The 25033-nt window shown below is 33.3% G+C and overlaps 1 protein-coding gene across 2 annotated transcripts in view; it reads right to left on the bottom strand.

Moving 5' to 3' along the window:
- The window catches only part of Alk (Anaplastic lymphoma kinase), a 200383-nt gene that overhangs the window by 46054 nt on the left and 129296 nt on the right, over positions 1 to 25033 (bottom strand). For both annotated transcript variants that reach the window (XM_072534741.1, XM_072534740.1), the window contains exons 12-17: positions 18905 to 19056; positions 15985 to 16142; positions 11399 to 11695; positions 11104 to 11214; positions 6196 to 6391; positions 561 to 846 (exon numbers count right to left, since the gene is read on the bottom strand). In XM_072534741.1, coding sequence (XP_072390842.1) covers positions 561 to 846; positions 6196 to 6391; positions 11104 to 11214; positions 11399 to 11695; positions 15985 to 16142; positions 18905 to 19056 — 1200 coding nt within the window. The remainder of the gene's footprint in view (positions 1 to 560; positions 847 to 6195; positions 6392 to 11103; positions 11215 to 11398; positions 11696 to 15984; positions 16143 to 18904; positions 19057 to 25033) is intronic.

The following is a 25033-nucleotide window of genomic DNA, read 5'->3' as shown; positions in this document are numbered from 1 at the left end:
GGGATTCCGAATTTACATCTTTCCGCACTGTGTAACGGGCACTCTACTAGTAGGTGTTTACTACTAGTCTACTAGTAGTACTGTGTAACTTTTCGCGATTATGCAAAAAAATCTCATTGGAATATTTTTCCGAACTAACCCGAGCTTTTCGCCTTGTCTAATACTCACAAATGATATGTGATGTACTGTTTTAACACTTCAACACTTTTTCCCAAAATTAGTTTTAATATAATAATTAAAAACTCGTTAATACTAACAATTAATTAGTACTAAAAAAGATACCGTGTTTACTCTTCGAATGTTTAAATGAGACTTTTTGATCTTAAAATATACAATTACAGGACAAAATCTAATATTTAATATAGGTAAAGGTAAATTGAACTGATGTTTAAAAAGAATTGTATATCCACTAAAATTATATATAACGATATTTTAAACCACATATTTTAAAAAAATTGTAAACCTTACTTTTTAAACACTTAAATTCATAAATGTTTAATATGGATTAAATTATACGGTAAGATTTGCATTTAAAGAAAAACATTAAAAGTGTTACTTACCGGCTTAGGCCTGGATTCCCTGAGAAAGTTCTTAAGATCCCCTCCTGCCAGTAGCTCCAGTACGATGAACCTAGGATGTTTATCAAAACACACTCCTATAAAATGAACGATATTAGGATGGTTGAATTTGGACATTATAAGGGCTTCCATCAGGAAATCCATTTCTGCTTGAGATGTTGACATTTCTGGAAGAGTTTTTACTGCTACTGGCATTTCAACAGTGTCACAGGGACGCTGTCGGTAAAAGCCTTGATAAACTTCACCAAATGCTCCTTGTCCTAAAGCCCTGCAAAATAAGGTAAGTCAACATAAGTAACATGGTATATATTTTTATCGATATGATCGATTTAGAGGGCATAAGGATAGCAACAATACAAATAACTATTCCAGTATTTTGGAAATCGGCGTAAAAAGGTAATACATGTGACAAACCGATCAGCGTAGGCTCAATGGTCAGACTCTTCAAGCTCCCAGCAGGCGTAAACAACAAAATTTATTTATTTCTGTCGATGGCTCACTGTCTGGAACACGTATTTTTTTTTTGGGGACATAAGTCTCATGTCAAGTAAACTTAAATTCAGAAAGTCTAATTTATTATTTCTTTTACCTTTTGAAATGGACTCACACAAGCAACACATTCATGATTTAAATTCAGTAATTCAATGGGAGAAAAGCACTTCTAGCCACCCCTAAAATCAGGTGGCTAACCACAGTGGATGTCCCATTATCCAGGGTATCCAAAGTAACGATCAGTACAAAGCCTCCGCTTATAGGCTTGAGGGTCAGATAAGTACCACTTCATTACGGAGTGTGACCAATTTATCTTCGGACATGTGGATCACACTATTCCATTGGAATGCGCATCTCTGCGGAGCTGGGTTGTACGCTTATGTGTGTGTATAAAAATGCTTCTTTAAACTATCTGTAAATTTAAACATTTTTCCGTCTTTTTATTTAGCACCAACTATTTGTCCTTTGGTAATTAACTTTTAGAGGTTAAAAAAAATTAAAATCATCTTTTTCATAAGTTAAATCTATGATTTAAAATCATATTTTTTCAAAACATCCCCAGACGCAAGGAGTTCAATTTTACATGTGGGTACTTTTTTTTTGGTCTTTCTGCCATTTATTTACCTTCACAAGTCTCTTTCATGGATAAACTGACGTAACATTGTCATTGGAAAGTTCTACGTTAGCTATATTTTTACACAAACAAAAAATTCTTTAGTCGCGTCATCTCTAAGAGGCAAATGCAAACTGGACGAGAAAACCTACTGACCAATAAAACGGTTCAACTGGCTGCCTACGCCGATGATATTAATATTATGAGTAGAACATCAACAGGAGCACAGGAAGCATACGCAGAGTTAAAAACACAAACGAAAAGGCTAGGTCTGGAAATTAACACAGAAAAAACAAAAATAATGGTACAGACGAGAAGAAATATAATCCCACAAAACATTATGCATGAAGATGACATTGAAACGGTTGGAAAGTTTACATACCTGGGAGTAGAAATATATGCCGATGGAGCAGAGGATGGAGAAATACGAAAAAGGATAACGCAGGCAAACAAAGCTTATTTTGCCCTCTCCCATATATTTCGGTCTAAAAGTGTCCACCGAAATACAAAGATGAGAATCTATAAAACTTTAATTCGGCAAATAGCATGTTATGGCAGCGAAGCATGGGTCCTGAAAGAAACATCCAAAAACAAACTCGACACATTCGAAAGAAAAGTACTGAGGAGAATACTAGGACCTGTGAGGGAAAACGGAATCTTCAGAATTCGATATAACAACGAGCTCTATCAACTGTATAAGGAAACACCACTGTCAGACTTCATTAGAATACAAAGATTGCAATGGGCCGGACATGTGATACGAATGGGAGAGGATAGGCTACCAAAACGAGCACTGAACGCCAGAATGTAGGGAAAGAGACCAGTTGGAAAGCCAAGAAAGCGCTGGGAAGACACAGTAAGCAGCGACGCACAAGCACTTTTAGGAGTCCGTGTATGGAGAAGAGCAGCCACAGACAGACAAGGGTGGAGGCAAAAAATAAAGGAGGCCAAGGCTCATTTTGGGCTGTAGTGCCGTAGAAGAAGAAGTCATCTCTAAGATAGATAAACTTAAACTGAAGCGCAGGAACACGATGATGACCATTGATGATCAAACATCGTCAGTACCGATTGTTTAGCGCGATTGTTGAGTTTGCCCTTACTACTCGCCCGGGTCGACTATCAATCTTCAGTTATTGGAATATTATTCTTTGAAGAGAACCAAGAACGAATTTAACAATTGTATTATATTAAACTGTAGGAAACTTGGTGAAGTATTAAATTCACCCTTTTTATCACCAAAGCTTTATTTGTTTTCGTTTACATCATCTATTAATTTATCCAAATTCAAAGATCGTTCAATGTTACATATTATATGATGACGAATTTCAATGATGAATAAATCACTATACTCAAACTTTCAAATAGTTAGTTTAAAAGTTACCAATAAAACTAAAAATCTATAATAAAACCGAATAAAATAGAATAATTATAAATCTTAACAGCATGATTCACGATCATGCTGTTATGATCTTTAGGCATACTTTTATATAAACGAAAAATATGTATATTCTTAACCTCATTTATAGAGATTTTGTCTTTTTTGATCGTGCTGTTCAACTTTGATAATGAGCTAGCAATGTCAAGTGACAGAGATCAGCAAAACGCAAAGTAAATGTGTATTGTTCCATTCCCAAGTATATCTGGCAATTGCGTACCTAAAAAGAATTGTCACATTAGGTACACTTATGGTACCAGGCCTGACCTACTTTTACATTAGGCCTTATATCCCTTATAATCGTGGAATCAGAATGGATCAAATCAATAAAAATAAAAAATAGGTGACTAAGAAGTATTTAGCAGTCCTCACACAATCGGAACAGAAACCAATATTAAAGGCGCTTTAGGTACTTTTATGAAAAAACTAAAAATAATCCTTAGTCGGACCTCATATAATGAAACTCAGGAATATGAGGGAGAAGCATGTTGACACTAGTAAAGTCATCATATCTCGGAAATTTCCACCTACTTCCTACCCAAACGATTATGTGGTGGATGTAAAAAAGCTACTCTAATATGAATCTAGACAGCAGTAGTGTACAACATTACTCGTAAAAAATGGTATCAGGTAATGACATAGGGTCCATAAAAGATGCCCTGGTAAACCGTATTATCAAGATTATTAATCAAGGTTTGGGATGTAAGAGATAGTGGTAATCTATAGCCTCTCCTATCCAAATGTCAACTTCACCTGCCCATTGGATGACCTTGATTCTGATTATCCGTTGCATCCTGCTAGATAACAAAGAGGTTTTGACGTCCGAGTGATTGCATGGTATCAGCAATCCCCCGCTTACTGACAAAATGCCTTCAAGCAGATGAGTTGGTAAGTGGTAGGGCATTATTTTGACCTGAGATTAATAAATCGGCCCCGAATGCGAAATCAACAAATAGTCAGCGGTGTAAGAATGCAGAAGGCAACATGGGAAACCACTGCATTAAAGAATCATAAAGTACTAAAGTACTAAAGATCACCATAGAATAGACACTTCAATGCAAAGAGGATACACAAAAGAAAAAAACGAAACAACTTAAATCTTCTTCTTTCTCTTTATAAGCAATTCTGCTTATAAAGAGGAATAGAAGAGAAATACCTCTACGGAAGTTTGTCACTCCATCTTTTGCTCGGTCGTCCGATACTTCTTCTTCCGGTGACTTATCTCTTGCTATTTTGATGACAAGGGTCTCCTCTATTCTGCTTATGTGGTTGTTCCATGCTTTTTTTCTATTTTGTGTCCATTCATTTATACACTGTACGTTAGATTTTCTTCTTATGTCTTCACTTCTCTTTCGATCTCTCAGCGTATTTCCTGTAATTCCTCTCAGTACTCTCATCTCTGCCGTTTCCAGTAGCCTTTGCGTTGTGGCTGTGTCAGGTCTTGTGTCTGAGGCATATGTCATTATTGGTCTTACACTGGCTTTATAAATTCTTGATTTCATCTTAGGGTTAATGTGTCTGTTTCGCCATGTAGTGTTATTAAGGCATCCTGTCAGTCTATTTGCTTTTTGTACTTGATCTCTCACTTCTTTGTTCAGGTTTTCATAGCTAGACAGTGTAATTCCTAGGTATTTTATTTCTATTACTTGCTCAATACTGATGCCATCAATTTCTATTTTACATCTGGTTGGTTCTTTGCTGACTACTATTGTTTTAGTTTTCTGAGATGAGATTGTCATATTAAATTCGTTTGCTCTTATGTTAAATCTGTGGACCAGTCTTTGCAGACTATCTCCATCTTGGGCTATCAATGGTTAGCACCCTACTGATAGACTTTAAAACCATACAGCTCATAGAAACAGGATTATGCCTCGTAACAAGAATGATTTCAAACCACTTAAATAAGGAACTTAAATATAATATAGAAAACCTCAACAGAGAGAAAGAATTCAGAGAATTCTATAAGAAAGTTAACATCAACGGAAAAGAATTCAAGGCAATGCGGAAGTCAGAATGGTGACCTATTAACAACAAGGAAAGATGTATTGAATATATGGGTGGAATACTTTAACCAGGCACTTAATATAGAGGAAGAAGAAGATTCTTGAAGTTAAAGATGCAGTTAAAAAACTAGCTAGAAACAAATCACCCGGAATAGATAATCTCCCTGCTGAACTATATAAAGAAGGTGGCCGTGATACCATAATGGCATTACAACAGCTTATAAAAGAAATATGGACACAGAAATCCTTCCCCAATGATTGTAATATTGGAGTACTTTGCATTATACACCAAAAAGGAGATATATTTGAATGCTCTAACCACAGAGGTAAAACGCTTCTAAATACAGCGTATAAAATATTTTCCACAGTACTATGTCACCGTATAGCCACTATATGCAGAACGAATAGTAGGAACATACCAGGTTGGTTTCAGAGGTGGTAAATCGACAATTCATCAGATTGCAACCCTGAAACAAATTTTGGAAAAAAACACTGGAATCTGGCATTGATTCTGATCATTGATATGATATCACATATTTATAGACTACAAAGTAGTCTACAACTATGTGAATAGAAGAAAAATGTTCAAAACAATGAAAGAGCTAGGAACACCAAATCAGTTGGTAAATTTAACAAAAGTAACTCTTGAAAAAGTTGAATGTAGAGTACGAATTCAGGGGGAACTGTCTCATGTCGTCATCTGCATATGTCGCTCTGATGATACCTAATGAGGTTGAAATACGTATAAGCGGCTGGCGGATGGCCTGCGTTGAAATTAAATCTGATACCGTCTTTCTGAAATAAATTAAGTTTTTCCAAAATCTCCTCAAAGTAAGTGAAAGAAGAGAATTATCCCAATTAAAAGAAGAATATTATAACTGATTACAGCGGAATACGTTTAAAGCAAGAGAAACTTAAATAAAGAGCTGAAATAATTGAGAACATATTTTATTTCTAATTTAATAAATTTGTCTCTGTTTTTTAATATCCATACATCTCTGTAATGTTTTATTAATCTCAATTTAAGAAGCAGGTTTTTATAATAGACTAGTTAATTTTGACCGAAAAACTTACTTTACTAGACGGAGCTGTTCTCTTGGAATATCTTTGAGATCTTTGAGAGTGTAGACTACCCCGCCGAATTCATAATTTGGATTGTACTCTGTCATCATACTATCTGACGCTACGCGAAGTCTGTCTAGTTGAAGGTCTGGCCCAGAGAACATTTTTCTCCTCATGATGCCCGTTGCTCTCAGTTGATATCGATTATCTGCGAAAAGGGCATCTATTACATTACTAAGGGTATTTATTAAAAAACAAACAAAATTAAAAAGTATATGTTTAAAATCAAGGATAAAACTTTAAACTACCTTAAAGTAGGTAAATGTGATATATTTGGCCCTATCTATTAATACGCTTATTATCTTTAAAAGTTAGAAGGCGTGAACAAGGAATAATAAACATATATTTACAATATATGAAAACTGTAAAGTACATAATAAATAATACAGAATATTTACAACAGCAAATAAAAGGTAAGTTTAAGAAAATACTATAAACGAGCTCAAGAGCCTTAAAAGAAAAAAATTTTAACCGAGAATTGCTAAAGCTTTTAATTTTGTACGATTTTCCAGAGAAGAATTCAAAACGAGTGAGAATTGAGGGAAATAATTAAAGAAAAGTGGAACACAAAATTTCTATAAATCTGGACAGATAGTGTAGACAAAAAAGGTTATTCTACTAACAAAATAAGGAAATTATGTTATCAGCAAAGAGAGTAAACCCACAAAAAATACAAACAAAGCTTATGAACAAACCGATAAGAGTAGATATCAAGGACCCATACAGAAACTACGTCTTAGGGTCAGCAAACCCCAATTGGAACGAAAACTTTAACATCATCCAAATTTATCAGCAAATATGTAATAAATAACAAATACGCTGATAATGGATTTGTTAGTCTGAACACATTCTGTGATGCAGCCCGAAAGGGTATTTTTAATTATATACCTTTTATAAAGGATCTTTTAAATACAATTATTGTGATTTATGACATACAACCAATTACAGGAATTTCATTTTCATTGAGGATTTTAAATGACAATGCTTATAATGGATAGAAGATATTCTTCAACAAAGAAGCCAAGGGAGATCGAGAACAAGAGGGTGGGGGAAACAATCATGAAAACAAATCAATGAAAAGGGGAATGTAGAAACAGGAAGAGGTGGAGATAGACAGATAATGAAATTAGCCTTAAATTGAGTCGGAATTGCGAACAGAAATGAAATGTTCATAAAACGTTTTCTACGATTTGTTTAGCCTATATAGGATCGGGGGCAGTCTGCACAAGAAATTTCATAAACTCCATGTTGTTCATTTGGAATGTTGTCTTTGATTGATCGGACAAGAGATAAAAGTTCTTGTTGAGGGGTAAATATTGTCTTTATTTTTTTTATTTCTATTGATTTTATTCATGACAACAAATGACAACAAATTGAGTAGTAAAGACGGCAAGAGACGGTTTCTCAATAGGAAGACGCTCATTAGGAAGACAACTTAATGGAGACACATTGAAAAATAGACAGAGTCATAACTATATAAAAAGAATACAAAGAAGAAGAAGATTTTATCAATAAATCAAAATAGGATTAATGAACATTCCATTTATCTGAACAGATGAATTTATAATAATAGTAACCTTGACTTCATAATTTTCTACATTCTCTACTCTCCTGACAATACGGCAAGTCTATGCGAAATTGTCGTTAAAATTAATGACACGCAACAGTATTATAAGAAATACTAGGTCTGCTCCTGTGCTCCTTTGTTTTCTAGTATAGCACTTTCAAGTTTAGTTGAGTGTAGGCTACACTGGCTAGTGTCAAATGAAAATCATGGCTCGGTCAGTTCGGACAGTTCAGAGTTTGGCAACATTGTTTACAGTGTCAACATTGTTTACAGTGTTACAGCCTTTTTAGAGTAAAAATTTTGTTTATATGTTTTGATTTCTTACACAATTTGATTCACAATATATTATATATACACTTGAGTGCAAAATAATCGATGCAAAATTATTTTACGAAAGTATGTCTCCTGTTTCAATCTAAAACGTGTAAATTTAAAAATATTTAGTGTACAATCATTACCCTCATTATTGAGTTTTAAAAAAGTTTTGTTTTTAGGTGAATCGGATGACGTATTAAAAATAAATATTGCAATACATAGAAAAAAGGTCAGAATTTAACTCATTGAAATCGTCACCCACCGACTTGTTTCAGTTAACATCGTACGCATCAATTTCCATAGCAACCCACTAATACATAAGACCTTTTTACGAAGTTTGCAAGTGCATTACAAATGGATACTACATTCGTCAAAGCAGCTCAAGCAGTAGCATTATTGAGAGAAGGCCTGAGACAGAGAGCTGTGGCAAATAGACTAAATTTAAGCCAATCCGCTGTGTCCCGAGTGTATCGTCGGTACCAACATACTGGTGATTATGTCCGTGGACAAGGAGGAGGCCGTAAACGAATAACAATGGAGGGAGATGATCGATTTCTTGTATCGAAATCCCTGAGAAATCCACATTTGACTGGTGCTAATCTCAAAGAAGAGCTTAGAGAGGTCCGAGGTGCAGTTGCGAGCGTTTGGACAGTCTAAAAGAGACTGAAGGCAGCCAACCTGACACCAAAAAGCAGCTACTGGTCCAAGATATCTGCAGCCCAGAAACAAAGGCGATAGGAGATCGGTATACCTACAAAAAATTGGCCTGCGTTGAGCTCGGACTTAAATCCACTAGAGCATGTTTAGGATGAGCTTAACAAAGGGCCCGAGACAAAAATCATGCACCAGGGGGCGTAATGGAATCGAGAGCTGCGCTTAATGATGAATGAGAAGCAATGCCTCAAGAATTTATCATAAAAGTCATCTGATTTATGCGAATTGATTGGAAAGTGTAATTAGGAGTAGGTGTAGTAATATCAAATACTGAAAAATAAAGGAATTCCTTTTTGTAATTGATGATTTCTCTGTTGAAACTGTCCTCCTTGCGTTCGTTCCAATGATGAATATTTAGGAAACTCTGTTCGTATTGCATATTCGTATTGTATACACATTACATATTTTTATTTTCATAGTTCTTACATTGAAACAGGAGGTGTAATCTCAAATCTCACTTCTGAGTTGTTTTTTTGCACTAAAGTGTATTAATAAATTTTATTATATAGGTGTAATTTTGTTAAATATTCTCCAATGAACAGAATGATTTTAAATGGTAGTAAAGTAGCCCTTGACCTATTTTTATGTACTTGGAGAGTCTTTGTAAACAAAGTGTAAAGCGACTATTGTAATTTTTTCAATTTGTATTTTGCTTATCTTTCTGTTCTTTACATGTACCTACTGCACTATATTTTTTGGTGTAATGTATTACTTTGTAATATTTTTAATATAATTGTGTGAAACCCGTTAATAAATAAATAATTGTATTTTTTTATAAAAATGTTTTGATAATGCGAATATTGAAGAATAAGTTTTGTCATTTCTATTTAGTTTTAAAGTTTAGGTAGCTTTAAAAAATAGTAGTTTATACCGCGAGATTATCTATTAGCTTTTGTTGCACTCTTCAGTTTCTTTTGGAGGGCCTCTTCATAATGCAATTCGATTAGGTTCTTCCGAATGTTATCCAACCCATTTCAGGATTCACGATTTTTAAAGATTATATTATGAGATCACTATCATCGGTGGAGCCTCTATCAAGGGCAATTGGTTTCGTTTGTTTAGTCCGAATTTTCATCAAATTCGTATTGGTTTTTTCGTTATTGTTTTTTTGTTATCGGAAATACTGATAATTGCTTTCATGACAAGTTAAAGAAAATTGTAATAAATAAAATTATAAATTTTAGCGATTGGCTAATTGTCATATTAATTATTCTTATAAAGTTTTAAAATTTAATCTTGACATATGACAGTTAGTATTATTTTCTTCGGATATTTGGTACATACCTAACTGTTTCAAAAAGGTTGACCTTAATGTAAGCTTCATTGAAAGATCGACATGATTTCCATTTAATAATAATTTAAATTCTTATAGTGTCCCCAACGTCTAGAGTTTATTGTAACAGAGCACCATTGTAAGTTGTTTTTGTATTTTGTTATTATTATTTGTATTTGTAACTGTTTATGGTGAAATAATAATAAATATGTAATGTTTCTCCCTAAACCAAGAGTAGTATTATTTCCTTTAAAAACATTCTTACCCTCTTAATGCATTTTTTAGGAAAGAAAAGCATATCTTTCAATCCTGCAGGAAGATTCTGGTAAACGGCGTCCAAAATTAAATAGTTTAGGAACCTTCTTGTGTTGTGTTGCCCAGGAAATCCATGTAAGTACTTATTGATTTCTCTTTTTGCAGTTACCCCTTACTTCTTGATTTCTCCTTTTGTAGTTACCCCTTTCCAGTCCCCCTTTTTATTCATTTACTTACGACCCAGCTCTCCAAACAAACCAAGAGTAGCCGTCCGCAAACGTTCCGGTTTGTTTTGCTTACCCTATCCCCAGCCCAGCAATTTCTGTCCCCAGTTTTCAACCTCCTATAAGTGATCCCAATGTGGTAGGCAATATAACCGCTACAGTATTACACATTTTTTGGTACATATTTTAATGGAACAGAGTGGTATAGCACTGCACCTTGCAAAGGAACGACTTAGTGCTGTACTTCTACACTTTTTTAGAACTAGTGCTACACCAGAAAACAAAGCGATAGACCTACTGTAATGAAATAGTTCTAATTCTAGTTAGTTTTCTATGATCGTGATTATATTTCAAAATCATTGTAATATGGTTAATTATATTATTTAAGATTTGTTAACAAAAGAATTTTAAGAACAAAATTGTTAAATATAAATTCTAATTGTTTTTCGTCAATTTTTCTATAAATCCATTTATGAATGAAAATAAGTAAAATATAATCAAAATTTACTTACATAACACGAAACAGACTACTCCGAATGCAACAGTCAGACAAAATACTGTAACAATGAGCACTACCACAAACCAAGTTGGATACGGTTGTTCAAGTGGTAGATCAGCGAGAGCTAAAAATTTAATAATTTAATAAATAAACCTACATTTAGAAATAAAGAATCATATGCATTTAAGAATTTCTTGTACTAAAAATAGTGCAAAAAATATAAATATGAGCTTGTGGCATTATAAAAGACAAGTTATACCTTAATTTAGCTTACAATATATGTCATACAGAATAATTTTGTTACTTACGTTTACACGTTTTCTGATCATCAGTCAAAATCCATCGAGTGGGACAAATACAAGTAACATCTGATCTTTGAATATCCAGTGCTATACATTTATAATCACATCCACAGCCGTCGGTACCGGGAATAATAAGAACGTATCCAGGTCCAGCATTGTAACCACTTTCCACCGCTGTAAGATGTTTTAAAGCTTTGGAGAAATCAAGATACGAATATCCTCCTTCGCCGTTAGTTGAGTTTTGTGAAGGTGAATCTCCTCCTGCAAACCCTCCACCTCCACCACCATACACGCAGCCACCACCTAAAAATATAATTATTTTGAATAGAAAATTAAAATAATGTAAAATAACGGTAATTGAATTTAAGTATCTTCAGAATATAACTTTATTAAAAGCTCTCTCTATCTTTCGCTGTCGACTCGTTACCGTTTATTTATACTTTCATAGCTTTACACAATATTCTATCTAAATTAAATGTTTTTGCAAGTTTTAGTATTCCTTTGCTAGAAATACGTTCGTAGACATTATTTGTTTGCCATCGATGTAGATAGGTTATGCCCTGGTATGATTTTAAAATAAATATATTGTTTTGAAGCTATTTTCTTGTGGCATTTTAAATTTTAAATCGAGAACGATTTCCGAAGTGGAAATTGAAACGTCAATAAACTTATTTTAACCTTTAATTGTGGCTTACTTTAAAATAAATATATTTTTAAAAATGTAGATGTAAGACAGGAGAGATTTATTAGCTTTTGTTTCTTCTAGTGTTATTTTCGTTGCTTTGTTTGCGTATTCTAGTAGGTATTTTAATTTTATGTAAAACTGACGAATTAGGCTTTTAGGTAAAAAATAATAATTTGGCATTTGGAGCCTAACTTATATGAACTACAGTACAAGATATCTATCTACCAACAGTACAAGATATTGGATATCTAGTACAAGATATCCAAAAAACTTATTTAGAAAAAATGTAGGCAATGATATTCTCCATACTTGGAAGATATGTGAAATTCTACAGGGTGATTAATAGCTACGTGGTATAGCAAATATACAATTTTCTAAATGGGATACCTTATATATTTTTTCAAATTTATATTCTTCTCATAATTCTTGTTCTTATAGTATTGGGTTTTGCAATAATATACAGAGTAATTAACAAGTTATGACCAGTTTTATTTCGAAATCCCTATGAAATCAACACCATGCAGGTGTTGAATATATATAAACACCTTATATAAAGAAGTAATGCATAAATTTATAGGCTTACTTATTTTATATAATAAAGTAAACAATATACTGTATTTTTTATATTAAGTTTAATTAAAATCATTGACAAAAGTATGTATACAGAGTGAACTACAGAACAAAATTACGATTTTCTTAATTTTTTTAAATGGATCACCCTATATTTTATTTCTTAGGAATATTGTATTTATGATAATCTTCTATTTATATATAGCATTCCCTATACCTAAACTCATTACTTTCCGAGATATTTTTAGTTTTCTTCAAATTTTGGAAATACATTCAATGTTTTAAGTAGAAATAAGTATTTGATATTGAGTGATAATATAATAAAATTATTTTTATTCAATAAGTAACTAAAAAAATATATAAACCATAACAATATGCATTAAATGTATCAATTAATGTGATATTATGGAAATATCATATTTCCTTAATGAAGTAGAAGATTTCTAAAATTCGTACAAGATAATATGTTTTGTATAATAATATAACAAGATTATTTTTATTCAATAAATAACTCAAACAAAACAGAAAGCAAAACAATATAGAATTGACGTAACAATTCTTAGATTGTTATATCAACAGTATTCTAAGCCAGGAATTTTTAATAAAACATTTCATAGTTGCCGATTTATAGTTGCCGATTGTGAGGCGCAGTTAATAATTTTTTTCTTCTTCAAACGTCAAATAATGATGACATTACTTATCTAACTTAATCCTGTCAAAGTTTGATGTCTCCGCCGGCAGCAGTTTTTTTTCCCATTTCTTTACGGCGGAGGGAAAAATGTTGTCATGGCAACAATATGAAACATGTCACAAAGCAACAATACAAATGTCATTAACAACAATTAAACATCATTTTTATTTATAGTAATATTAAAAGTACAATTAGTTAATGAGGCATTTTCAAAATTGAAACCGTGCAAAAATGTTCCCGACTCTTGATACGCATTGGTAATTGTTGATGATACTGATGGTCGAGAACAACTTTCAGCAATCATTCCCGATGTTGGCGAATCATGAGGGTTTAAAATTTTTTGAGCATTATCGTTCTTATCGGACTTGGAGGGCCCCAAACGTGCTACTGCATCATTAGCCGCGGACTCAAGTTCGTTTAGGTTTTCCATTTTCGCACTAAATTTGCGCTTGCGGTTGCAAAAACAATAAGCTGTCTTTAATAATTGCAAACAACTGTCAAACAACTGTAACCAGGGAGACGCAAATCCCACCGACGACTTAATTATTTTAATTTCTAACATCTAGACGACTTTGATATTTGTCACAGTTAATTTCGAGTAAAAATAGCGTATGAATTGTACTATGAGGTTACTTTTCGAAATAAATTCTGTTAAGTAGTTATATACATTTTTGTTATTTAATGACAAAAGGTAACAAAGGCCATTTGTGTCAGTTACAAAGGTAAAATAGTAGGTTTTGAAAAAATGACAGTTTTCATATTATTACCTTTTTAATCGGTCTGTGTGGCTTGTCTTTATTGTTAAAAATGAATTTTTCTGTAGAAGAGTTAACAGATATGATCTGTTAACGCAAGAGCTTTTAAAAACTTTTAAAAAATTAATGGATCGTTTTGTTCGCACTTTGTCAGTTGTATATGAAAAAAAAATGAGAGAACCAAAACTATTCTAAGTGAAGAAAAGGAATATCATGTACCGATAGATACTACTGAAGATCCCCACATCAGCACTCGTCAAATTTCACGTCAACATGACATTAGTCAAACTTCGGAGTTAAAATCCTTCGTAAATATAAACTGCATCCTTACCGCATACAGTTACATCAAGAATTGACAGTCGATAATTATCAACGCAGATTGGCTTTTGGTCAGTGGTCTCAGCAGCAAGTGCTAAGCGACCGATTTTTTTTCGATTATGTGCTTTATGGAGATGAGGTTACATTTCACAAAAATGGAACGGTGAATCGGCATAATTTTCATTACTATGCATCAAGCAATCCCTATTTTGTTAACACTGATAGTCAAACTAGGTGGTCTATACATTTTTGGGGTGGTATTGTTGGCGATTATGTGATTGGCCCACATTTTTTTGACCTTCGTGTGAATGGTGCCATATATCTGAATTTTCTAAATAATTGTTTGCCAATACTACTGCAAACTGTACCGCTTAATATTCAACAACGAATGTGGTCTTTACACGACGGTGCTCTAGTTCATCACACTGATCCTATTCACAATCATCTAAATAATAACATTCCTGAGAGGTGAATCGGAAGAGGAGAGATCTCCAAAATTGATTTTTTCATGTGGGGCTATGAAATGAAAAAAAAATTAACTTACAAATGTTGAAAAATGTGTCTGGGTCATTTAAATATCGGTTAGAAACTTATATAGACGTTGAAGGTGGACATTTTGAACATTTACTTTAGACTTATTTCCTTAATATCACATTAATTGTTACATTCATTACATATTATTATGGTTTATATTTTTTGTTATTTACCTAGTCAATTAAAATAATTTTGTTATATTATCACTCAATACTCAATACTTACTTCTAGTTACAAAAATTAAAAGTATTCTCGAAATTTGAAGAAAATTAAAAATATCTCAGGAAATAATGAGTATAGGTATAGGGAATGCTATAAAAAAATTAAAAAAGATCATAAATAAAATATTTCTAAAAAATAAAATAGAGGGTTCTCTATTTAAAAAAATTGAGAAAAACGTAATTTCGTATTGTAGTTTACCCTGTATAAAAATTTTAGTCAATGATTTCAATTAAACTTAATTTAAAAACTACAATATATTGTTTACTTTATTATATAATATAAATAATTGTTTATGCATTACTTCTTTATATACATGGTGTTAATTTCATAGGGATTTCAAAATAAAAATGGCCATAACTTGTTAAATACTCTGTATAGTAATGCAAAGCCTAATACTATAAGAACAAGAATTATAAGGGAAATATAAATATGGAAAAATATATAGGGTGTTCCACTTAAAAAATTGTATGTTTGCTATACCACGTAGTTATTAATCACCCTGTAGAATTTCACATATTTTCCAAGTATGAAGAATATCATTGCTTACATTTTAAACAAGTTTTTTGGATATCTTGTACCACCATGAAATTATCGACCAATGTCGCACTAAAAACACCCTGTATATACCAATTGAATGTATTTTATGTAAAATCATTTATCGGCTAAATTCCAATTGCTAAATTAATATCCGTTAAATAATTGTAAGAATTGCATAAATAATTTTTGCAATAAATGTAGCTGTCTACATTTACATAAATATTGTAGCTATTGTATCAGGTACTACGTTTTATAATGAATATAACATTCAGGAACCTACCTCCACCACCAAAGCCTCCATCACCACGTTCATCGGAGGAATTATAACAAGCTTTGCCTCCAATACCTCCTGCTAATAAAGATTTGCCCATCATAACTTTATGCATTGGATCTACCATTCCTTGAAACATTTTCCATCCACCTCCGGCACCAGCAGTTCTAAAATTAAACATTAACTCTTAATATCAATTAAATATAAAACTTAGATTCATTTTTAATCAAAAGTAAACATTTTTGGAATTCAAATATATCGGGAAATTTCGGCAGCACTTAGTTTCTCAAAAAAAATAAAAAATATTTTGGTAGTACGAAAATATCAAAAATAAAAGTGTTAAAAATAAGAATAATAAAATAAGATAGTTTAACGGCCTTAAACCGTCACTTTATTATTGTTATTTATAATTAATATAATCTACTAATATTGATATACATACTATAATAATACACTTTTGAGTGCTACGTCAGATTGGTGTCAATTGTCACCTTCTAAAATATTTTGTAGTAATTAAACATCAAACATATTAGAAGATGATGACCAAAAGGTTGCGCCCAATAGTATGATATATATACCAACTAAATAAAAAATTAAATCAATAAACGGAGGGTATAAAACCAAAGTTTAAAAGAGATAAATAAATATTAAAAACATAAAGTATAAACTACATAATAAGTGAAACAAATAATTAGTGAAATAATTACATAACATTTATTCAATCATCATTCAATCTTCGCTTATCCACTGTTGGACATAGATCTCCCTCATATTCTCATTGCCTCATTTTCTATCTATTTCGATCTTGTGCCTCTTGCATCCAATTCCTATGACAACGTTTCGGATCGTCAGTCCAACGTGTTGGTGGACGACCTCTGCTTCGGTAGCTTCTTCATTCCAGTATCCGCTTTGTCCATCTATTATCTGTCATTCGAGCCACGTGACCTGCCCAGTTCCATTTCAGTGTTGCTACTCTCTCTACTGCATCAGCCACTCCTGTTCTTTGTCGTAGTTGGCGATTTGGGATCTTGTCTCGTAGTGAAACGCCCAACATAGCACGCTCCATCGCCCTTTGACACACACGGATCTTTTGAACTGTTCTCCTTATCATGGTCAACGTTTCCGCACCGTAAGTTAACACTGGCAAAACACACTGATTAAACGTTTTTCTTTTAAGGCATATTGGTATATCAGACGATTTGAAAATATGGTTCATCTTGCCGAAGGCTGCCCAAGTCAGTCTTATACGACGAAGAAGCTCAACGGTTTGGTTGTCTTTTCCTATGCGAATCTCAACATTTATATTTATATAGGCCTATATACAGCTAAACAAGATAAATATATGTAAGAACATATTGTCACATTCTTCTACTTCCTATATTAACTGAGACTGACCTGGTAACCGTCAAAGAGAGAATAAACCCATTGTTATGTAGGACAATCGCTAGGTACTCCCAATGAAGATGTTGAGACTATCTGCAAGGACTTTAAGCGAGTCATATTAGCTACTTATATTACAGCTAATAAATGTTATCAATCCGCAAGAAGCAGTAGTCGTAACCATGGATCAGTAAACAAACATGGGAAGTTATAGAACAAAGGAAGCAACTTAAAATTGACAGATATGATTTAGCTAATTATAAAACTTTCTCTAGAGAAATTCAACGAAGATGTCGCAAAGATAAAGATGAATATGTTTTTTAACATCTGCCAGCAAATAGAAATCAAATACATCAAAATGAAACAAGAGATCTCTTTCAGAAAGTGAAGCTGCTTACTCGGCAATTTAAACCCAAAAACTATGCTATAAAACATGAAACATGTAATTTGTTAAGTGATATGAACGCGGTTCTGAAGACTTGGAAGAAATACTGCACAGAACTAGATAAAGGGGAAACGTCTAACATTAATCATATCACAGCACTTAGAAATCACAATAAACTTAGAACCAATATATCCTAAAGTTTGAAGTTGGCGAAACCATAAAACACCTTAAAATAAATAAATCACCTAGTTGCGATGATATTATAGCCGAGCTTTTAGAGAACATGGGTGAACCTGGTCTCCTATTAATGTGCAAACTGTGCAATTTGATAAGGAAAATCTGAAAATGGCCCAGTGATTGGCGTACTGCGCTATTTACTCCAACTCATAAGACGGTGTAACTACAAAATGTAGTACCTACCGAATCATCTTACTAATTTCACACCCCAGTAAAATTCTATTGAGAATCATTAAACATCGTATGCAGACATATCTGGATAGAAAAATATCATAAAAACCAACAAGCTCCCTTAAGGGCACAAGGCAGCAAATTCTCTCCGATAAAGAGCCTATACGATTATGATGAAACTGGATTAATAGTTAAAAACCGTAAGTCTAACCCTTTTAAAGTAGAGGAGTTTGCCAAGGATGTATTCTACCTCCAAATCTTTTATGGGGTATATATAATGAGAAAAACACTTGACAAATCAAACAGCACGTCTCAAACATTAGATATGCAGACGATACAACTCTAATAATTACATTTAAAGAAGAAATGTCAAACTTGTTACAACTAGTGGAAACTGAAAGTAATAGATGTTAGTAGTATGAAATGGTTTACAAGCTCAATTATCTAGAATCCTATATTAGTAACGCAGGCTCTTGTCAAACTAAAATACACAGAAGGATAGGAGAGTGCAAAAATGTTCAAAAATTATCAAATATCGCTCCTTGTCCTACTCGATGTCCTACTCGAGAAGCTGACGAAAAGTTACTGATGTGGCAAGAAATCACGACACTCAGTAATAAGGAAACGACTAGAGAGTTAGAGATATAGAGAGAGAGAGATAATGTTACATACCAACTAAATGATGTAACCCACCATCATGATTCTAATTGATACTGGTTTACAAATGAGAATATTAGACACACTAAAGAAATTTACCTGCTTCCATACATATTTCCTGTATAAGGTTGTTTAACGTTAGTAATACCACGGCCATGTTGTTCCACATTATCAACGCTGAAATGTCCTAAGCCCAAACCTCCTCCTCCTCCCGCTATAGCTAGTGGAATCTTTTCTTTGCTTCGGTTTCGCTGTAAAAATAACAAAAGATAAAAACATCGATAGGTACTATTTAGGAAAAATTATTTTTATTTTGTTATGGTCCTTTGTGAATCACTATTCCGTTATTTTATAATGCATTTATTATGCTTCCGTGTTCTACAAAATAAAATCATTTTTCTACATTAACGAGGGTTGTTAAAAGTGGTATTTGATAGTCATTCGACTTTTATTTTATTAATTTTTTCGATGGAAAGTATCAACACTGTCATATCTCTTTTTTATTTTTTGTTCAAATCGCGATTTTTTTTCTGAATCTGAAATCTCTTTCTAAACTCACTTTTGGGTTCCTTTTTATAAAACTAGATCTTGTCTTGAAATTAATTTGGAATCATCGAATTTCATTTATTAAGTATCTAATTTACCTATGTTACAAGTATTTAAATTTGATATCAAAATTATAAATTTAAACGTCCTGACAGGACGATGATACGGGACAGGCGGCACGAGGTCTCATGGCAGAAATAGAGGTTAAGCATATTAGAATAGATTATGATTATACAAGAAAGTAATAAAGATGTACAACAGTCAGTATTAAACATTATTACATGGCGCAGTCAGTAGGTCTGAAGTAATGTGTATTTGGGAAATACATTCGATAAAAATGGTAAGAGACCTGACTTATGACATTCTGAAAACTAAATACAGTATCCAGCAAGACCACTTATCTCTCATTAAGCATTGTATGTCCAACACTTATGTCATCTTTCAAAATCAATTCTACAGACAAATAAATGGTATTTCAATGGGCTCCCCACTATCTCCAGTAATTGCCAATATCTTTATGGAAGACTTCGAGAGCCGAGCACTATCCCCATCAATGCTCAAACTCACATGTTGGCTACGATATATTGACGATACATTCGTCATTTGGGCCCATGGCAGGGATCCTTTGGTGTATTTTAAAACCCACCTGAATGGTATACATCCTAGTATCCAGTTCACGATGGAGATGGAAACTGATTCATCCATACAGTTTCTCGACGTTATGATAAAGAAAAACCAATCCCAAGGTTTTCATTACTTCGTTTATCGAAAACCCACGCGTACCAATCGTTACTTGCATGCCAACTCTCATCATCCACCTTCACAAATTAATTCAGTCAAAAATTACATAAATTACATAAATAGAAACATCCACAGATATAAATCTCCCACTCAATCTCAATCCAATGACTCGGACCCTCATGAAAGCTTTTCTTCCTTGCATCAAAGGTGTCACTGATAAAATCGACAAATTTCTTAAATCAAGAGGAATAAAAATAATATTTACCCTCCTACAAAAACTTTCATCTCTTGTCCGATTAATCACAGACAACATTCGAAATGAATAACACGAAGTTTATGAAATTCATTGTGCAGACTTCCCCTGATCCTATATAAGCCAAACAAATCGTAGAATCCAAAATAGGATTTATGAACATTGCATTTCTGTTCGCAATTCCGATTAAATTTCAGCTCTAGGTCAACACCATCTTCATACAGGTCACAAAATTGATTTTGAAAACTCCAGAATCATAGCCCCCATCCGCTTCTATAAACCAAGAATTATCTGAGAAGTCGTAGAAAATAAAAAAAGCCAAATTGTCTCAAGAAAAGAGATGACGGCATATGGTTACCTTCTACATGGAAACCTCTCATAAAGAAAATGTCGCCCGTTTCATCTGCGAATCAAAATCCCACTGTCAGAAATGTTCGCGCCAACTCCCGCGCCAATCCACACGCTAACCCTACGCCAGCCTCCACCCAAACCACGTCACCATCGACGGTATAAATGAATCGCCCTCTGTTCCCAGTGGTAGTAGTGAAGTAATTATTGATCAGTATAGTAGTGTCTGGGGGCTCGGGAGACTGAGACCTCGGAAGCCCTGAAGAAGACATCAGAGAGAATGTCAAAAGCTCGGGGCAATGAAAATCAACCCAGAATAATCTTAGCTCTAGGTTTAAATATATATATATATATATATATATATATATATATATATATATATTTTCTTTTTTTTTTCTCATATATATATTAAAATATAACTGTTTCTACTTTTGCAACATATAGTTTTTATAAATTATTAAAGTCGTAAGTAATTGAACTAAGGACACCTATTCACTGTTTATTAAGTTTCGGTGATGAAATCATGAAAATTTCTAAATACGATCATATGCAAAGTAATACCTCGTTTTAAGCTGGTTTGAGTTGTGTAAGTACTCATGTAATTGTCCTTAGATGGAGGTATGCTATTTTTGAAGAGATTGTCCAAATTTATATTACAATATGAAGGGCCACGGGAAAGAACGATCAGACTCACATTTTGTTCATTTTGTACAAATCGAATTTTAAAGTTTCAAGTCGTTTATTTTGGTTCAGAAAAATTAAATACAAAATGTTTAGTTATCAGTTTATTACTATATGACTTTTTAATACAAAAATGAAAAAAAAAATAGTTTGCTAATTATATATGTACTTGAAATCTTCAAATTTTTAATTAAGGAACTGGACTCTGATCTATTTTGCGCGTTAAATGTCGATTGGTGGATCGTCGGCAAATTCCACATCACTACCTTCATTCGTACCGGCATCGGAAACTAGTCCTTGGTAAAAGGAATGCGCTTCAGAGTTTGTCAGGAATTGGGTTAGGTGCAATAAATCGTGCAACTTAGCAGTCTTAATAGGCAGAGGTTCATTATATAGCTTCTTTAGTGGAACAGGTTTCAATTTTCTCTTACGTGCCTGATTTTTTGAGGAAACTAACACGGCTGTAAGATATAGGCCAAAATAGTGGTCTTTGTGTAACACAAACCGTGGGTGGTTTTTTTCTATTTTTAAAATCCTGATAGGCCTAGTCGCCGTAGGACATTTTGGCACATAAAGATGGGACAAATACTCGGTCCATGTCTGAAAGTTAACTTCATCTGCACAGTTTATTACCTTGAATGGTGATGGCTTAATGCGACTATTCTTTAATACATCTCTCCAGTCGTCCGGTATTTCCGTATACGATTTGGAATTCACCAAACTCATGTCCTTGTCACATTCTAGGTAAGAATGTCCACGAATAGGAAATATTACTTTCACTAGGTCGAATCGATTAAGCTTGTGCACTACATGGTGGAGAAAGCGAATTACGGTAAAGTTTTTGTTTTGTCCGCCGCACGAATCACAAAAAATTATCAGATGGCGTATGTTTGAGTCCAAAATATGCAAAATAAAATGTTCCAACATCGAACAAACATCATCGGCACCCTTTCGGGCAACACTTTCGTCGTACGTATAAAACACTGAAGTTGCATCTGACAGTACATGAATATTAAATGATATGAAGTTGAGTTGTCGGCGATAGTAAAGATCAGATGTTGATATGTTGGGAGTGGGGAGGTTCTTTTGGTAATCCATCGTTATGGCTTCCATTGTTTCGTTTTTTTGTGATTTTTTTCTATATATTTTTTTCATGGTGTAAAACTTTTCGCTTTTCCGTAAATGGATTGTCTTTTCACGCATTAGTGTCTGCAGTGTTGTTGTCAATGATGTTTTGTTTTCTGCATCAGTGCAGTTAGCAATTTTATCCGTCGTAATGGCAATGTTAGCTTTGAAAGTGTCGCAAGAGCTACATGTATCTTTACGTGGGTAGCCGAATGATATGTTGAAATCACCCACAAATATCTCACGAAATGTAGTGTAGCCTATTTTATTATTATTGTGTGATTCATTAAACATTCGATGAAGTTTGGCTGTATTAAGTTCTGCAGGTAAATATATTTTACTAGTATCATGCAAAGAATAATGGGATTTCCTACCTTTCAGGGACTGTATAAAGCTCATTACCATTGTTCTTGTTTCATCGGTCAACTTATTATGTCTGTTTTTATGACCGCCTCGTCCATCTTCTTTAGCATCGCCAAATTCAAGTAAATTTTTCTTTATGGTTTGAACACGGCGATTAGTGATGCCGTGTAAAGATAAAAACGCTTTATGGCAAACAACAGTATCTTGTAACGAGCCACTCACATTTACCCGAACTCTATAGCTATAGGAAGATTGATTAAAATTTGCTTCAGCTTCAGGGTTTTGGCTTCTCCGTCTACCAACAGGTATAACCGTGACAAGACCTGTTAAATATTTGTTTTGAACATTGTAGTCCCCTAACTCATTAAAATGAGAAATTAATCGTTGTCTTTCATTCAAAGGGATGACTTGAAAACAGTTGTAACGAATACACTTACAGTCTTCCCCGACCTCGTGAGTGGTGACACGTAATTTTTTCATTACATCACTCATTTTGCCGGTTTTTCTCCGCTTTTTGACATCTCCTGGCTGATTATTTTCATTAGATATATCACTATCACTAAGATCACTTGACATTATGAATTTTCGCAAAAACAAACTAATAAAAACTATAAAACGGCAGCAGCTCTCTTAGCGATAACAGAATAAAACTGACGCTAAGATGCAAACGACAGTCTACGTTTAGTTACAAGGTCGTCGGAATCTGATCGTTATTAGCCGTCAGCGCGAGGAACCTGATCGTTCTTTTCCGTTGGCTTATATCTTTCCCCTTTAATATCTTCTGTACGGTGATCGTTATTGTACAAATGAAACCATGCTTGGGTTCTTTCCAAGATAAGCTAAAATATGGCGCCAATATCTAAATTCCGACCAAAAATGGAGTCTGATCGTTCTTTCCCGTGGCCCTTCATATGGGATTTTAATTAATCAAATGGGTGAATATAATGCAATAGAAATTAAAAGAGGCTAATTCCATTACTATGATGGGTGAAGAATATGATTTTGATTAAATTTAGTGTGGAATCGTGCGGTAAAGCCATGGGAATATGTAGGGTTGGTCGGATTAGCTAAAAGGTTTGAAACATTTCTGTCTGAAAAAAGTTCTTTAAAAGTGCTAAAGGTTTCAATATATACCCCATTGCTTTAGTTTAATAATGACATTGTATCTCATGGTATCATAAGCTTGAATAATGCCTAATAAGACGGCTATTACTTTCAAATGTCTCATCGATAGCGGATTTTAGATCAACTAAATTATCTGTTACACTCCTGTTTTTTCCAAAACCATTTTGTTGATTAATTATTCACTTTTTTTTATTCCAGGAACCATTGTACTTGTTTATTCAATATATTTCCAATAGTTTATATAGGAAACATATCAGAAATATTGGCCTTTAAGACTCCGGGTTTGATTTATTTTTCTTAGGTTTGAGGAGATGAATTATAGTAGCTTTGCTCCAGTATTTCGAAAAATGGTTGGTGTAAAACCAAAAATTGGGTCTAAGAGATATTTTTGAGTGGATAAGAGAAAGACCAGCGTTTTCTAGAATGTGAAATATCTCATTTAACTCTTGTACACTTTGTTGGATTCTTTGGTGGGTAAATAGAATTGTTAATTATAATTTCTTTTTCAATATTTTTTTTTCTGCAAATATCGGATTTTGTGCAGAGTCGTTTGAATAATTTTTAAATGAGTTAGCTAAAGCATTTTCCATTTGCGTACCGTCTATAATTAAATTATGATGTTTGTTAAAAATCTACGGATAGTCCAGAATACCTTTAATATTGCGGCTTTAATTCACTACTGTTACTAAGTATTGTTTTTTGTAGAAGAAACATCTCTGCTAAGTTTTATCCTTACTTTGGTTGATTATGGATCTAGACGAATTCTACATTTTTTTTAAATTTAATAAATTATCCAGTGTATGATATTGTTTTAGTACATTAAAGACATTTTCGCTTTATTTGACTGCTTCCTCACATTATTTATCCCACCAGGGTATGTTGCCCTATATGTTGCCAGTTTGAATTATTTGTTTGTACTATAGACATCATAGCTCTTTTTTTTTGAGCAATGATGTTTATAGTTGTATGTTAATATATAAGTTGTAGTAAATGTCACAAATATCATAGATGGTATCTTCTATTTTTCGAAACTCAGGCAGTGATTC

The sequence above is a fragment of the Diabrotica undecimpunctata genome, chromosome 6, assembly GCF_040954645.1.
Source record: "Diabrotica undecimpunctata isolate CICGRU chromosome 6, icDiaUnde3, whole genome shotgun sequence".
In the NCBI taxonomy this organism is placed as follows: Eukaryota; Metazoa; Arthropoda; class Insecta; order Coleoptera; family Chrysomelidae; genus Diabrotica; species Diabrotica undecimpunctata.
The sequence above is the reverse complement of the archived record's forward strand: the minus strand, read 5'-3'. Positions and strand labels throughout refer to the sequence as shown.